Source organism: Fonsecaea nubica (genome assembly GCF_001646965.1).
Source record: "Fonsecaea nubica strain CBS 269.64 chromosome Unknown Scaff3, whole genome shotgun sequence".
NCBI lineage: Eukaryota > Fungi > Ascomycota > Eurotiomycetes > Chaetothyriales > Herpotrichiellaceae > Fonsecaea > Fonsecaea nubica.
In genome coordinates this window covers 236,842-251,870 of record NW_019173676.1, presented here as the reverse complement: position 1 = coordinate 251,870, position 15,029 = coordinate 236,842, and the positions used below count along the sequence as shown (strand labels likewise).

General features: G+C 52.8%; 5 protein-coding genes across 5 annotated transcripts; 2 read left to right on the top strand and 3 right to left on the bottom strand.

Moving 5' to 3' along the window:
* Positions 1 to 347: 347 nt before the first annotated feature.
* On the top strand, positions 348 to 3,773 carry AYO20_00768 (hypothetical protein; the record flags this gene model as incomplete). The annotated part of the gene is made up of 2 exons (XM_022639077.1): positions 348 to 414; positions 949 to 3,773. 2 exons carry the CDS (start codon positions 348 to 350, stop codon positions 3,771 to 3,773), a joined length of 2,892 nt encoding a protein of 963 aa, XP_022504868.1.
* Positions 3,774 to 4,972: 1,199 nt separating this feature from the next.
* On the bottom strand, positions 4,973 to 6,606 carry AYO20_00767 (hypothetical protein; the record flags this gene model as incomplete). Its single annotated transcript, XM_022639076.1, has 2 exons — positions 4,973 to 6,430; positions 6,499 to 6,606. The coding sequence occupies 2 exons, from the start codon at positions 6,604 to 6,606 to the stop codon at positions 4,973 to 4,975; spliced, it is 1,566 nt and encodes a 521-aa protein (XP_022504867.1).
* Positions 6,607 to 6,878: 272 nt separating this feature from the next.
* On the bottom strand, positions 6,879 to 8,572 carry AYO20_00766 (hypothetical protein; the record flags this gene model as incomplete). The annotated part of the gene is made up of 2 exons (XM_022639075.1): positions 6,879 to 7,620; positions 7,671 to 8,572. 2 exons carry the CDS (start codon positions 8,570 to 8,572, stop codon positions 6,879 to 6,881), a joined length of 1,644 nt encoding a protein of 547 aa, XP_022504866.1.
* Positions 8,573 to 8,997: 425 nt separating this feature from the next.
* Positions 8,998 to 10,471, bottom strand: AYO20_00765 (hypothetical protein; the record flags this gene model as incomplete). The annotated part of the gene is made up of 3 exons (XM_022639074.1): positions 8,998 to 9,705; positions 9,785 to 10,316; positions 10,368 to 10,471. The coding sequence occupies 3 exons, from the start codon at positions 10,469 to 10,471 to the stop codon at positions 8,998 to 9,000; spliced, it is 1,344 nt and encodes a 447-aa protein (XP_022504865.1).
* Positions 10,472 to 11,257: 786 nt separating this feature from the next.
* AYO20_00764 (hypothetical protein) lies at positions 11,258 to 12,879 on the top strand (the record flags this gene model as incomplete). Its single annotated transcript, XM_022639073.1, has 2 exons — positions 11,258 to 11,900; positions 11,957 to 12,879. 2 exons carry the CDS (start codon positions 11,258 to 11,260, stop codon positions 12,877 to 12,879), a joined length of 1,566 nt encoding a protein of 521 aa, XP_022504864.1.
* Positions 12,880 to 15,029: the final 2,150 nt, after the last annotated feature.

Below are 15,029 nucleotides of genomic sequence, written 5' to 3'. Positions count from 1 at the left end.
GTGTACTTGGTGCTTAGTAGTAGGGATAAAAGAAAGAAAGACATTGGGCCAGGTTCACTCACTTGTTGTTGGGTGCGATGGCCGATCTGTGTAACTGCAGTTGGATTGTGGCGAGCACGTGTTCAGCCTTGGATGCAGCCTGTTGCTTGTTTGCCTCTGGATCCCCCTCTGAGGTCATTTTCCACTTTTCCGCTTTCCATCATTTCCCGCCTTTCACTTTTTGCTGGGAGCCCATCCACCATCCCGTTCGCACTGCTATAATTCCTACTCCTACTTATCCATGGCTAGAAAAGGCTGAAACCGATTTACAACAAACAGCCCCGGTCGGGCGAGCCATTCACTTCATCATGGCGCCCTCATATCCCGACCCAAGTCTGAAAGCAAGCGGCTCGCCACGCACAGGGCCACAGAAAGGTACGGCCACCGCCTCACCACAAACACCCACCCCCAACTCCCCATGCGTCGCCCATAACAAACAAAATCCCTTGCTTCTGATGTGTTGGTGTTTGCATCTCTGGAGACGGTGGCGCATGGTGCAGATCGATGGCGTTCCTTGCACGTTTCCATTGTGACATTGTGTCCACACCTTGTCATTCCTTTTGCTGCATAATTTCCATGTTCACGCCGTCGCTCAAACCCGTGCGTCTGACTGGGGCAACCGCAATCGCCTCCCCTGATACGATGAGCCATGCACGTGCGCGATTGCCCGTTTCCTGTCGCTCAAGCACTTTCGAGGGTTATCCGTCACGCGACACTGGAGCACACGACAGTGGGATGTTGTGGGAAACAAAGAGTCTCCATTGAACAATCGGGTTCCAGCGATTACGTGGTGGTACCTGGCATTGTGTTTGCTTTTCTTTTCTTTTTTTCTGTTTGGTATCTGCCGCAAGATAAAAAGGCTCGTGGTCAGAAATGATGTACTCTGTCAGATCTCTAATGCATTCTTAGGTGTGACCATCTTCGACGAGCCAGAGCATATCCCCGAGCCCAATATCAAGGTCTTCGCAGATGACCAGGATAATGCTGTAGGAACGTCCCCCACGCTTGTCGCTTCGCACAGCCCCAAACTTCACCGCGCCAGTATTTCAGGCAAGAAGTTGACCGGACGGCCCGCTCTGCCTTCTTCGAATTCCCATTCTTCTCATCTCCCCCCTGCCGGTGCTCCCCTTAACAGACCCATGTCGTATTTCAGCCTGGACGATAACAACCCCCCTGATTCATGGTCGGCCGGACCAGGTACCACGACTCCAGGAACGACAGCCGAGAGCAAAACGCCCGACCTACGCACTCTCTTGACCCAAGTTACCGACTGGCTTCAGGACGAAAAGGCAAAGCGACAGAAGCAAAGGCATCGTCGCCATCACCATCATCACAACAAGCAGCCGAAGACACCCGACGATCAGAGCGACAACACTAGATCCCATGAAGTCGCCCCTGACGATGAGCAAGACATGTCGCTGGAGAGGCTTGAGAACATCCTCCAAAATTTCTCCTTCACCAATACTTCAAAGCTTCTCCACAAATCTTCAAGCTCCATTTTGAGAAGAGGATCCCTCGGCAAGAAATACAAACAGTCTCCTCGCTCCGTTCCAGCTTCATCAGACACCGAGTTCTTCGGCGAAGATATCTTGGTTCCCAATGTCGAAGCGAAGCTGGATAATACCAAAACGATGGCTTTCACTGGCGGTTCGGCAGATGTGGATACCAGCGATAGTGCGAGGAGGCAGGACTATGAGCATTGGGTGACGTTCAAAAAGGATATTGTCCGCTTGACGCATACACTTAAGCTTAAGGGCTGGCGCCGTATCCCAATTGATAGAGCTGCCGATATTGATGTTGCGCGTCTGAGCGGTGCCCTTACCAACGCTGTCTATGTTGTCCATCCTCCCAAAGATATGTCCGAATACGATGCCCACAACCCTTCCGACCCTTCTGCCCCGCCCGTCCCTGTCTCCCGACGTCGCCCTACATCTCTTCTCCTTCGTATCTACGGTCCCCAGGTTGAACATCTGATTGACCGAGAAGCCGAACTTGGGATCCTTCGTCGCCTTGCTCGAAAAAGTATCGGACCTCGCCTCCTGGGGTCCTTCGAAAACGGCCGCTTTGAGGAGTTTCTCCATGCCAAAACCCTCACGGCGGAGGATCTGCGTGCTCCCGAGACGTCGAAACAAATTGCCAAACGAATGCGCGAGCTTCACGAAGGGATTGACTTGCTTGAATCTGAACTCGCTGCGGGCCCCGCGGTCTTTGTGAACTGGGACAAATGGGTCGACCGGTGTGAGAAAGTCATCTCTTGGCTCGACGAACAGGTCCATCAGGTGGACAAGGAACTCGCAGACGGCACAGCAAGGCGAAGGTCGAGGGCGAATGCGCGATACGCCCGACGAGGGTTGATTTGCGGTGTTGAATGGCCTGTATTCCGCAAAGCATACGACACATATCGACAATGGCTAATCGAGCAATGTGGTGGCGTCGAGGGAATACGCGACCTGCTCGTCTTCGCACACAATGACACTCAATACGGCAACCTTATGCGCCTACAACCTTCTGGCACGTCGCCGCTCCTTCGACCATCGAATCAACACAAGCAACTCGTCGTCATCGACTTTGAGTATGCAGCACAAAATCCTGTAGGGTTGGAATTCGCCAACCATTTCACCGAGTGGTGTTACAACTATCACAATCCTCCAGACAAGAACTTCCAATGCGACACGCGACGCTACCCGAACGAGCAGGAGCAGCACAGATTCGTGAGGAGTTATGTCATGCACCGGCCGCAGTTCAACCCCTCGGCGAGCGCGACGCCAAAGATGGAGGCCCGGGAGAAGACCAATATCAGCGATTTCATGCTCGATGCTCGAACCCCAGGAGGTGGAGTTCCGAATGCTTGGGCAGGGAGTAGCGGGTTCGAGGGGCCCACCGAAAGTGACTACGACAAAGAAGAGTCCGAACGGGAAAGGGCCCAGGAAGAAGAAATCAATCGGTTGCTGCAGCAAACGAGGCTGTGGCGGGTTGCCAATTCGGCACAGTGGGTGGCGTGGGGGATCGTGCAGGCCAAAGTGCCGGAGCTGGACGCATTGCAGGAAAATAAGGCGTCGCTAAAGACGATGGGCCAGCGCATCCAGGAGAGGAGAAGGAGTGTGACGGAGATGATATCCGCAGGAGAGAAGAAGGTTGTCGGGAAGATGAAGAGCTTGGTGAACAAGGAGGGTGGCGACGACAAACATCAGCAGACCGAACATGCGTATGCAATGTCTGACCCCCTGACTGAAGAGGAGCAACGGATCCAATTGGAGAGTCACTGGGATCGACCAGAGGGAAGAGCACAAGAGGAAGCGCACCAGGAAGGCACTGGAGATGTCGTGGTCAAGCACCCAGTGGACGCTTCTGACCACAGTTCCACTTGCGGTACCACCACGCAAAAGCACGCCGAGGAGAAAAATACCCACGTCGAGCAAGCCGTCACCCCTGACGGAGGAGCTAAGTCTGACCGATCACAACATCACGTCGACCCTCAACCTCCAACCGAACCCCAGCACAACAACGACCCTACAGACACGGCATCGGGACGCGAAGACGGAGCGTCCCACGCGGACGGTGACCCCGATGCTGGTGGTGACGAACCCGACGAGCCCGAAGACGAATTCGACTACCTCGCCTACGCCCAAGACCGCGCCATGTTCTTCTGGGGCGACTGCCTCCGCCTCGGCCTGGTCAAGGAATCAGACTTGCCCCGGGATCTCGTCCAACGGGCCAAGATTGTGCCGTATTGAGTGAGACGTACCGAGCAATGTTGGTTTTGGGTTTTGTGTTCCTTTTACCTATCTTACTGATCTATTCATCCTCGACCGCCCTATCGGCTATTTTTTTTTTTTTTTTGTTGTTGTTGGTTTCTTCTTGGAAGGAAACAGTGTTGGCGATATTCAGCAGATCCGAGGACGTGACTGAGAGATTCTTCAGAGGCGATCGAGCACGGTGTCCAGGTGGAATGGTAGCTAGCTAGCTTACGGTTTCAACACCACCCAGCCGGGAAGTCTGGGAGGGGGGAGCCCATGGCAGAGGAAGCTAAAGCAGTACACATAACAGCACACAGGTGGTGATGAATACCACAACGATGATGATGACGACGACGACAACAACCACGGGACGTGTATGGTTTTCAGGGACGCCATCATCTATCTACTTTACTGTTGATACCTAAATACCTAGGTAGATTGAGAGATACCACCGTCTTTTGGCTGTTCTGATATCGGCTGGCCTAGTCTCTTCAAGATCAAGTCAATGAAATAATCACCTGGGTAAATCTTTCCGGAGAAAAAGCGCAGAGTTGTGACAGATGTCCATGTCCATGTCTATTCTTGTATGTTATACGCCAGTATAGTACCTAATACGTACTCGGTATAGTACACACGCTTCGCTGTCTCTACCTCGGTACATATGTATATAAATCTCTCGCTCCGTGGTATATAAAGCCTGTAAATCGGACTTAACGTTCGGTGTTGAACAATCGACGGGTGAACACTAGGAAGTGGACATACAATACATCCCCTTCTATCCTTCCCGCGACACGCCTGAACATTTCGACACAGGCCGCTTGCACATGTACAGCACTAGCGTACTCTCTTTGCTTGCCGCTAGATCGTGGGTTGACTAATGTCGCTTACTGAAGCTGACGAGAGCGTGTCCTCCCTAGGGCAGCCAGTGGGTCGTGCTTGGATCCTTTGTAATGCTTTCAAACGGCCAGATTTTAGGTCATCTCTCTGCTCGAGCCGTCTTCTTCACCCTTCCTAGATGGATAGAGTGTAAGAGGTAAAGAGCCTTCTTGGTGGAATGACACTGTCAGGAGAGGTCGGCAACCCAAGCTATGCTCTTGAGCACTGTGGGATGAGGGCTGCTGGCCGTTCACGAACAGTGGACTGTGTGGCTCCATGGAAGAAGTACCAGGTAACAGCTTGGGTCTAGCTCGTGCGTCTTATAGCTTGATCTTCACGCCGCTCTTGTCCAGTCCTAGAGCTACCCCGGTGACCATCACGGCATAAACTATCAATAGACCCATTGCCTCTAGTGGAGGCATATCGAGCGTGTTGAAAGTCAGATTGACCAGACCCGTCAATAGATTGGCAATCAGAAAGACGACGAGCCCACTGTTGTTATATACCGCCAAAATGCGGCTGGTTGCAGATCGAACCCGGTCCTTGTCTTCCGGATTGTAGGAGAATATTGGCCCCAAGTCTTCCACCATACCAAACAGGAAGAGTTGGGCATTGTTAAACGCCACGACCCACAGCACGTAAGGAAGGTTGGCGAGGCGGCGGGATACTGTGAGATTGAACATGTAGATGCTCGTCGTTGCCCAGTACAGGAAACCATAGACGAGAGACATGACGAAAAGGCCCCTGAGGACCGATTTTCTCTCACGACGCGTGACCTCGCTCGGGCTCGACTGCTTCGTGACCTTGGAAACTGGTTCGTTAAACCGGACCAAGAGTATTCCGGTTCCACGCCCTGCGAGGAAGATCGCCAGGTATCCTGTGAATGAGAACACTCCTTCACGATTTTTCGACAAGAGACCGGGTCCTCGAGGAGAAATTAGAATATACGACAGAAGGTCTGTGTTGTCAAGGACCAGTTCGTAGACGACAGCCAGAGTGAGAGCAAAGACCTCGTAGGACTTGAATGCCCTGATTAGGCTGTCAGAGATCTCTACGAAGGGTGGAAGTAATGCCATGGTGAAAAAGAAATTCCAGTGCACTCCGTATTCCGTGACATGCTCGGCGTAGTCGAGTCCTTTGACGCTGTAAAGACGAATAAAGCCGAGGATGAGTAAAGGAATAGAATGTCGAAAAGCTTTGATGAAACGACTGCCAAAGTTGGAGGTGGTTTGTGGAGAGGCCGGGTCACTGAAACGGACGCGGACGACAGCTCGAGCAGAGACCACGCCGGCGGAAAAGACGAAAGAGCCCACGCCTAGATCCATGAGCGACGTGCCCCATGTCTCCACTTTGGCGTATCGACGAGGGAAGATGGGAAAGTCGACAGCTAGGATAGCCAAACAGGTCACAACGAGCATGGAGCCTCGGTAATGAGTGAGGAATGGTCGAACGGGGAGGGTCAGAGAAGCATTGGAAGTGCTAGTATCGCGTCCACTAACAACCGAAGGATCGACATTGGCTGGTTTCCTTGGTTTCCTAGCCGATGAGTTGGCTGAGCCGTCCGAAGAAGTGGTCGACTGCCCAGTCTTGAGGAATACAAGGAGCACCGCCGGCGTGATGAGAAAGACGTTCAAGGCCAGCGGCGCTGATGAATAGAGAGTGATGGCGAACAAAATAGCGCAGACATTGAGCAGGAAGTCGGCGAGTAAAGCGACCGGAGAGGACGGCGTGAAGAGTGAGTAGTTCTTCTGCAAAGTAGTCCAGAGAAAGACGGCGGCCTGCGAATATCAATCAGCCATGGTTCGTGAGTGGAGGCCGCAGATGGAGCTTTGCAGAGGAATCATACTGCGGCAACAAGCGTGACCAAATTGATCTCGGTCAAGGAACTTCCGTAGAGGTTGGACACGAAGGCTTCCTTGCGAGCCTTGTAGGAAGCTGCTGCAGTCGTGGCCATGGCAGCAAGTCTAGAGTCTATCTCATCGTAAAAGGATTGAGGGAGCGACTTGTGGAATATGGTGTGTGTGCGGAGGTTGAGAGGGAGAGGAATTGGAGGTGATTTGTGACAAGGTGGCAGCAAATCTGATTGAAATGACAGGGGCGCAGGTGCGTGACTGCCGCCTTTACAATTTCATTTCAAATGACACCATCTTTGGCATATCATCATTATCATTGCAATTGGTTGAGATTCTATATTGGCAAACACCTCGACTGATGGGGTCCTTTCCATCAGACGAGTATCGAATCCGCATATAGATTCTCCTTACTCAGGTCGAGCAAAATCAAATATTGCTGCGCTACCGCCCATCGGGAAGACATTGTTTCCAACACCTTCCTGAGAACATGGTAGGCGTCTCCCATTTCCCTTACTCCTGTTTCTTGGGCAAGCCATGCGTATATAGCCGCCGCAAAATATAAACAATCACCAAGCAAAGGACTTGCCGCCGCAGGGTTCGATAGCATGCCCATGTGCCACAGCTGGCTGAAACGGAGTACATCTGATGCAACCGACTTCAGCCCTGCGATTGCAATTGTCTGCATCTCAGTCTCTTCGACAGTATGGAAGCCGTGGTTGGACTCGGTACAGGCAAAGGGGTCACACAGGTGCATGAGACTGCTGTAACAGAGGGCCAAGGGTGTTCCATAGCGCTCGGGAACGTGATGGACATCGTTGGGAAGTAGGTTTGCCAATGCCTGCAGTGTCCGATGTAGTTGGATTGCTTCTGAAAATCGCATGGGGGCATCAAGCATTTTGTCATTGAGGAGTCGGACGAGCCTTCCCATGAGGTGCGTCGCCTGGCACGTTCGTGTAAACGCTCCGGCTTTGACATTGGTGGGCGAGGTCACGTAAAGGGGCTCACTTGTCGTTATGTGGCCTTCGTCCCAGAGGTCGTCGTCTGCCGGTAAGGTTTCATTGAGGACAGGGTCATCGGTAGACAAAGGGTGACCTGAGGAACCCAGATTGACATACCTCCACCACAGGTCAGCTTCAGATCCGTACAGGGGTATAGTTGCACATACCTATCCAGCAGCATTGTTGCCCACCACGTCCTTTTGAACTCTTCTAGCTCCGCCCACGCTCCCGATTTCTTCTTCAACATTTGAGGAGCACGTTTCCTGTCGTTGAGACCCAGAGCATGTCCTAGCCTTGCGCAGTGTCCAGTACTTAGGTAAGCAGCTGGATAGACCGCATGGCCGAGCTCGTACGTCGCGATCAAGATGTTTGCTTGCAGCAATTGTAAGGACATCAATCCACTCGATTCCACCATCGTGGCGTAGCTCTTGGTGAGATTGTACAGCGGGGATCGAATACTCTGGGAATCCCCCTGGGGAACTTGGAGGACCAGTTTCATGGACAGCAGGAGGAGTGCTAGGTCGAGAGTGAGCTCCAGAGCGGGATTGGACAGTGTCAGCTGCATGCGCTTCTTGGAGATGAAAGGAAGCCAGGTGTGAATGTTGGCAAAGTACCGGTCGACAATGTCCTGGATGTCCAGGATCGAGACTCCCACCGTCGCCGCAACCTCGGGGGGGACCGCTATGTTGGGTCGAGGAATGGTCATCTGCGCTTCGGCATAGACTTCGGCGTCGAGGAAAAAAGCAGGCGGGAAGGTGACATTGCTGTCGGTCGCAAAGCCAGCCTCGCTGCCCGTGCCCGGGCTCCTGCTGAAAGATCGCATCGGTCCATGCCAGCCCTCGGAGCGTCGACCTTCGAGTCGGGCTTCCAGGTCAGCAATTTTCTGTCGCATCATGGCAAAGTCTTCAGAGGTAGGAATCGGGGCGGTCTCCGAATAATCACAAGGCCGGGACATGCGAGTGCACAACGAGCAGCTGGGCAACAACTTGTCGCATTTTCTCTTTTGCTTTCGACAGGAGACGCAGGCTTGAGGGGCTTTATCAGGTTGGTCTGCCGTGTCGACGTCCATGGTGATGCACAGGTCTTTGCAGAAATCTGTTCGAGCCCAGCGCAGCGAAGTAAAAGATGGGATGGTGAGACAGCTGGCGGTTCATGCGGCCGCATTGGAAAGGGGTGATCCGCCTTGTCGTTTATAGACTGATCGCGAAGCCCGCGATATCCCCTGTGGCGTATAGTTCGATTTTACCGGAAATACCTCGTACATCAGAGGCCATCCATGGCGTCTTTATGTAAGAGCCAAGACTGACTAATTGGGAAGTAATTCCCAAATAGCCACATCCACGGCCACGGACGAGTGCTACGTCCGTCGAACACCTTCTATTCAAGTCGCCAACGTCAAGTTCGAATGTGAAAAATGGTCCGGAGACAACCTCATTGTACAGTGTGTCGACATTCCCAATATCCGATCTATACACGGGTGCCCAGAACGGCGCCCTATGATGTGTACTTCTTCTGCAGCGCCTTGGCTATCGTGGTGAGCTGGATGTTGCTCGTTCCCTCGTAGATGGCCCCGATCTTACTATCTCTGAACATCTTCTCGGCGATGCCTTCACGGACAAACCCCATGCCTCCCATCCACTCAACAGCTAGTCCACTGACTTTCCCGGCAACCTGACTGGCATACAACTTGGCCATGGCGGCATCGGTAACAAAATCCTCGCCCGCCTCCTTCTTTCGAGCGGCGTTGTAGACCAGTGCGCGGGCGGCACAGATCTCGGTGTAGGCTTGCGCAAGTTGATGTTGCATGCCCTGGAACTCACCGATCAATTTGCCAAACTGCTTCCGGTCGTTCCACACGTACTTGGCGGCGTTCTCCCAAGCTCCCAGAGCCAACCCCGTCATTTGCGCGCCAATACCAATACGCCCTTCGTTCAAAAGACTGATTGCATACTTGTAGCCTTGCCCTTCCTGACCCAGGAGATTCTCCTTGGGAATTTCGACATCGTCAAAGTTAATGACGCAGGTGCTGGAAGCCCGGATACCAAGCTTCTTCTCTTTCTTGGCAATGCTGAAGCCCTTCATATCTTTGGTCAGGACAAATGCCGAGATACCTTTATACCCGGCCTCGGGGTTAAGATTGGCAAAAACTAGAAAGAATTCGGCTTCCATGGAATTGGTTATCCACATCTTGGAACCGTTGATCTAGTACTTTGTAAGTAAATCGGATGACAGGAAAGAGCCCGACACCAAACAGCAACGAAAAAAAAATGAAGAGACATACCTTATAGCCATTTGACGTCTTTTCTGCCTTGGTCTTCAGTGCAAAGGCGTCGGAGCCTGATGCAGGTTCAGACAAGCAGAATGATCCGACAGTGTTCGTAGCCAGCTTTGGAAGCCACTCCTTCTTGAATGCTTCACTACCGTACCTGAGAACGGCCGTCACCACCAACGTGTTGTGTACATCACACATAACCGACACCGAAGGGTCGACCCTGGCAATCTCCTCAATTCCCACAATGGCAGATGTGAAGTTCATCCCAGCGCCACCATACTCTTCAGGAATCTCAAATGCCATGAGCCCTTGCTCGAACATCTGCTCAATGACGGCCGGGTCCATCTGCTCGTTCTCGTCCATCTCCCTCACTTTTGGCGCGACCTCTTCATTCGCCCATCTGGAGACAGATTCTGCAAGCATTCTCTCGGTCTCCGAAAAGTGAGTGATGGGGGTCGGAGACAGGGAGGCCGTGTCGATGTCATCGGGCATGTAAGGTTCAGCATAGCGCCGCCTTGAGGTAGTCGTGAATGTTCGCTTGCTGGTGCCAATTTAGCCAACGTCGGGGGTCTAGAGGGAGGGAAGAGCATACGGCAGAAGATTTCTTCGAGGAAGGGATCTGGTTGCTGGTGAGAGAGGCGCAATGTATGTAGTAGCTTTTGCGAGGGGTCGCAGCGTTCTCGGTATGGCGGCCATGTTGACTTTTCAGGAGTTGAGAGTGAGGACCGGCAAAGTCGTGCTCAGGTCCAGGGCGAATGTGTATATAAGACTGATCAAGACTCCGAAGGGATAGTTTCGGGCAACAAATTGCAAGTTACAGCTATGGTTGTCCTGCGCAATTGGCTTTTGCAGAAGCAGATTCCTCGGTGCTCGGCTCATCAACCTCCCCTGCTAGGCGGGCAAGGCGGGCCACACGCGGATATTGAAGGATCGGCGACTTCTCGGATCCTATTTCACGGGCCAAGGAGAGCCGCTGGGAACTCTGGACCTCTGGACGAGAAGCGCGAGTCCTTGGATCTTCTTAAACGATAGGATGCCCACCTCCTGCATCCCCAGCCTCCCTCGCCAGCCAAAAATGATCCAGTCTAGAACGCCACGAACACCAAGCGATTTGAGCTGCAGTGGCTGCCTGTGGCTGATAACAACTTGTGGCTTGAGATTTACCGTGGCGCAGCAACCGGACTCTGACGTCGCTCACTACGGGATCCAGCCATCCTGCGCAAGTTGCGACCCTTTGGCGCCCACTTTTCACGCAGTCATCCATTCAACTGGCGACAACCGATGATGCCCAGCATTCAAGTCCAAGTCAAGGATATATTAAGAATCGATCGATAGCCGCCCTAGATTGTACCCCTAAGGTTTGATTTCTTTTGTTTCGTCGCCCAGTTTTCCCTCGCCGTGCGCAAAAAGTGCTTGTTACCCCTCTCTATCCTTTCGAACGTCACCCGGTACCTTGGTACCATCTTGCGTTGGCTGTCTATCATGTCTGCCGGTCATTCTGAGCCGCAGGTGCTCTACAGCGTCAACAATATCTCTGCCTATTCTGTCCAGAATGGAGAGGAACATCTGATCACGACGTCGGGCCCTCAGACATTGTCGCTGCTGATGGTGCCGACTGCGTCACCTTTTGCCGACTTGTCAACCACAGAACCTACCAGCGCAACGCCCGAAGAAGATTTCTACCTCCACCTGCATCTGCCTCCGGAACTAGATCTCCCCCTGCCTGCTACTACCCAGATCTATCACAAACCTCCCAGCAGTTACCTGATACCGCGATGGGATCTGGGGCCTGACGCGGGGGCTTTTATCCGGCTGCAATTCCCTTCCGTAGGCAGCGGGCCGGGAAAGGTGACGCAAGACGAGGTAGACACATTTGAGACCATTCTTGCCCAATGTACGGCGTTCCTGGAACGTGTACATAGCACACCTCCAGGATTCGAGCGCTACGATCCGAGCAATTATCGACCAGGAGAGGGTTATATTGGGACACCCAAGCCTGAAAAGGAGCGCCCTCACCAACATGGCCAAATTGTGCTTATTGACGAAGAGAATGGAAGCGTAATCGGAGAGCTTCAGGACAACTACACGCTGGTTGAGGAGACATCGGTCAAGCCTGGATCGAAAAGTACGTGTATCATCTACTTCTCCCGTCTTTGGATTTTACTGACAGGTTGTACACAGCTCCCGTCCAGATACAGCTGCCTGTCGAAGGGCAAGGCAATCAGATTCGGGTCGACAACGTTTCCGAAGATTATCTCGAAATGTCGAAACATCCGGCTTACGCGAAGTCGCGAGTCGTCCAAAGCTCTGCGACCGCCTCAAGGCTAATTGTGACGAGTTCCTCTTACCTCGCTAATAAGATGTCATCTGGCGCAGATTCATTCCAAAGAAAAACCCAGCCGAATCCCAAGCCTATGACATTCTCCCCTGCCACCCACGCGCGCATTCGTCAGATCCATTCCTTTACTCAGGGGGCTGTTGGTCTCAGCGCGAAGACGGTTGGTCAATTGGGTAGATATGCCCAGAATTTCGGGGCCTCGCTGGCTCGGAAAGGAGAAAAGAACAGAAAAGAGCTGGGCAAGGACTATAAACCTGGCATTCTCAACAAATCCATGATTGCTTTCTCCACCATTGCTGATGGCATCGATCAGGCAGGTCGCAACCTTCTGGCTTCAAGCTCGGCGGCGGCGACGAACGTAGTCAGCCACAAATACGGCAAGGAGGCCGGTACCGTGGCGCAAGGTCTGGCTGGTGGTGTCAAGAATGTGGGGCTTGTCTACATCGATGCCATGGGCGTGTCCCGTCGAGCAGTAATCAAATCCGTGGCGAAGGGCATGGTGGTCGGCCGCATGCCAAACGGGCAACAACTCGTGGTCGGCTCCGGAGACGGAGGCATTGTGCCAGCCGAAGCATATATGCCCGACGAAAAGCGGGACGATTATGATGCCTCGTCTTATTCAGGAGCCTCGCAGAGCGCTGCAGGTCAGCCCGGGTATGGAGTTGAAAGTTATGGCAACGCGGTCAATGCACCGCCTTCATATCCTTCGGGGGTCGGTGAACCTTTGGGCTCAACACTGCAGGGTCAGCATGTGCGGGAGAAGTGATGACACATTTTTAAGATGCTTTGATTTGGTGTTTCATGAGACGATGGATGATAGTGATTCGGGCCTAGCTTTTTGGACCTTCCCAGCCTGATGCTTCCGGTATGAATGTTTCAAGCTGGCTGAAGCAGGGCAATGGTCACCTTGCAGACCAATGAGATGATGGCAAGTACCGGCGCGGGTCGCGTTCTGCTACCTCGTCTGTACCCACGGTTCGCTTTTTTCTCCTTTTCAAACCGGATTGAGCATGGATTGCAGATTGCATGCACGACATCCGCCGGGCCCAAGTGGCTGAAACCGAGACACATTATTATTGTCTTTCGACTCGACTCGAAGACACGTACTAATCGCTTGACCGCCATTTCGTCACTTTGGGTTGCCGCTTGGGTCCCAGTAAACTTCAGCCATGCTTTGAGATTCGCATTGGAGTTGGACAGAGTTCCTGACTGCATCTCAGAGTCGGCCACTCAATCGTCCCGAGTTTGTCTGTCCTGCGCGAATTAGACTTGCATTATATGCACAGAAGCAACGGGCGCTGATGCACTGATGCGCTGCAGGATTTAATGTAAAATGTTCACATGTGTCGATCTTGAGCTCAAGGATGGTGGACCTACTGGAGACTCTGGGGCGCGGCTTGTTACCTTCGGGGCTTACTTACTGCCCTCGTATAGGTGTGGCGCAACTGTATTGGGCTAAACAGGGGGTGCCCCAGAAGGAGTTCGTTCTAGCCGTAGTCACCAAAACCCACCGAGAGTGTAACCAGCGCCAGTAGCACTTTGCCAACGCGTGGTTGGTCGAGCCACTCTGGATGGGCCCGAGGCTCAGGTGGCTCGCCCACTCGCCCACAAACCCCCCAAGCAAATCACGGGTCACACCTGTGGGCACATGGTCTTTGTTCCGCCCATTGCGGCTGCGCGTCAAACGCCTCCCAGAGTGCTCGCGTTTGGAGATCCTCGCGCAGATGAAATTTCGCTAGAGGAAATCATGTTCGCTGTTGGAAGCAGACGGTGGATTTTCTTTTTCCCGACTCGTTGACTTCGGCTTGGAGTACGAAGGAGAATCATCATCTCACAGAAGGCAGGGTAAGGCGATTTAATAACAATCATGGTTCGACGCCGTTGACGCGATGATCAGTCATGTTCACGTGTACATAGGTACAGAGAGGCTCGGGTGATTGTTGCGCTGAGATTGGGTGGATCTGGCTCCGGGCCCCTATTCTCGGCGTCAAGGTCAAGTGCCATTCCATAACTGGGAACAGAGTCATTCTTAACAGAGACTATCCAAGGTCTCTCTGCCTCTGTCTTCAGTAGCATGTGTCGTTCGGATCGAATGGAAAAGAGAAACACTATCATCAGTCACATTTTCGAGGGTGCGCAGCCCGCCCGCCTCCACAGGCTCCAAGGTGTACAATGCTTCTTCTTGAACGCGGGTTGACTTTCTCATTGACAAAAAAGAGGACCATGTGGTTCATTCATGCTTAATGTGGAGTGGATTCCTTTAACACCCTGAGGCCCCATCTGTACACAGGATAATTGCCCTGCGTATGGCACCCAGCGCGTCAAGGTGTCCGGTACAGAGAAAGCGGACGTTGGAGTTGTAGATGAATGAAACAGGCAGTAAAGAGCTTCTTTTCAGTAGGAATCCGGAGTCGATGTTCGGTTCAAGTAGTTAACAGCCCTAGCAAGCCTAACTGTGATTAACAAGAAATCGCTTGCTGGCTAGCGTGGCCAATTTTCCGGCCACCCTTTTGGGGGGTTTTGGGTGGACAAGCGAGTTGGCTGCGCTGCTGCTGCGCTGCTGGTGCTGGGATTGCTGCGTTGTCCGTCTTCTCACCGGTCAACCACAACAACTCGCAATCATCTGTTCTGCCGCACTTCTCCCACCAAACAACAGCACCGTGCTTTTTTATTCGATCCCTAGAAGCAACAAAATAAAAAACATACGAGTCTCCTTCGCTGTCTCACCGCCTATCCGTCCTGCTGGCCAGTCACCACCCATCCACCTCCTTTGAGCGCCTAGGTCGATTCTACCCTAACTCCAAAATCGATCGACTTCGATAGACCTAACACCGTACCCGCGATAATGACCGCAGTCCTGCCTGTGCCTCGCCTCACTTCGTTCCCTGTCTGTTGACATCCGGTTGACTGGCCTTC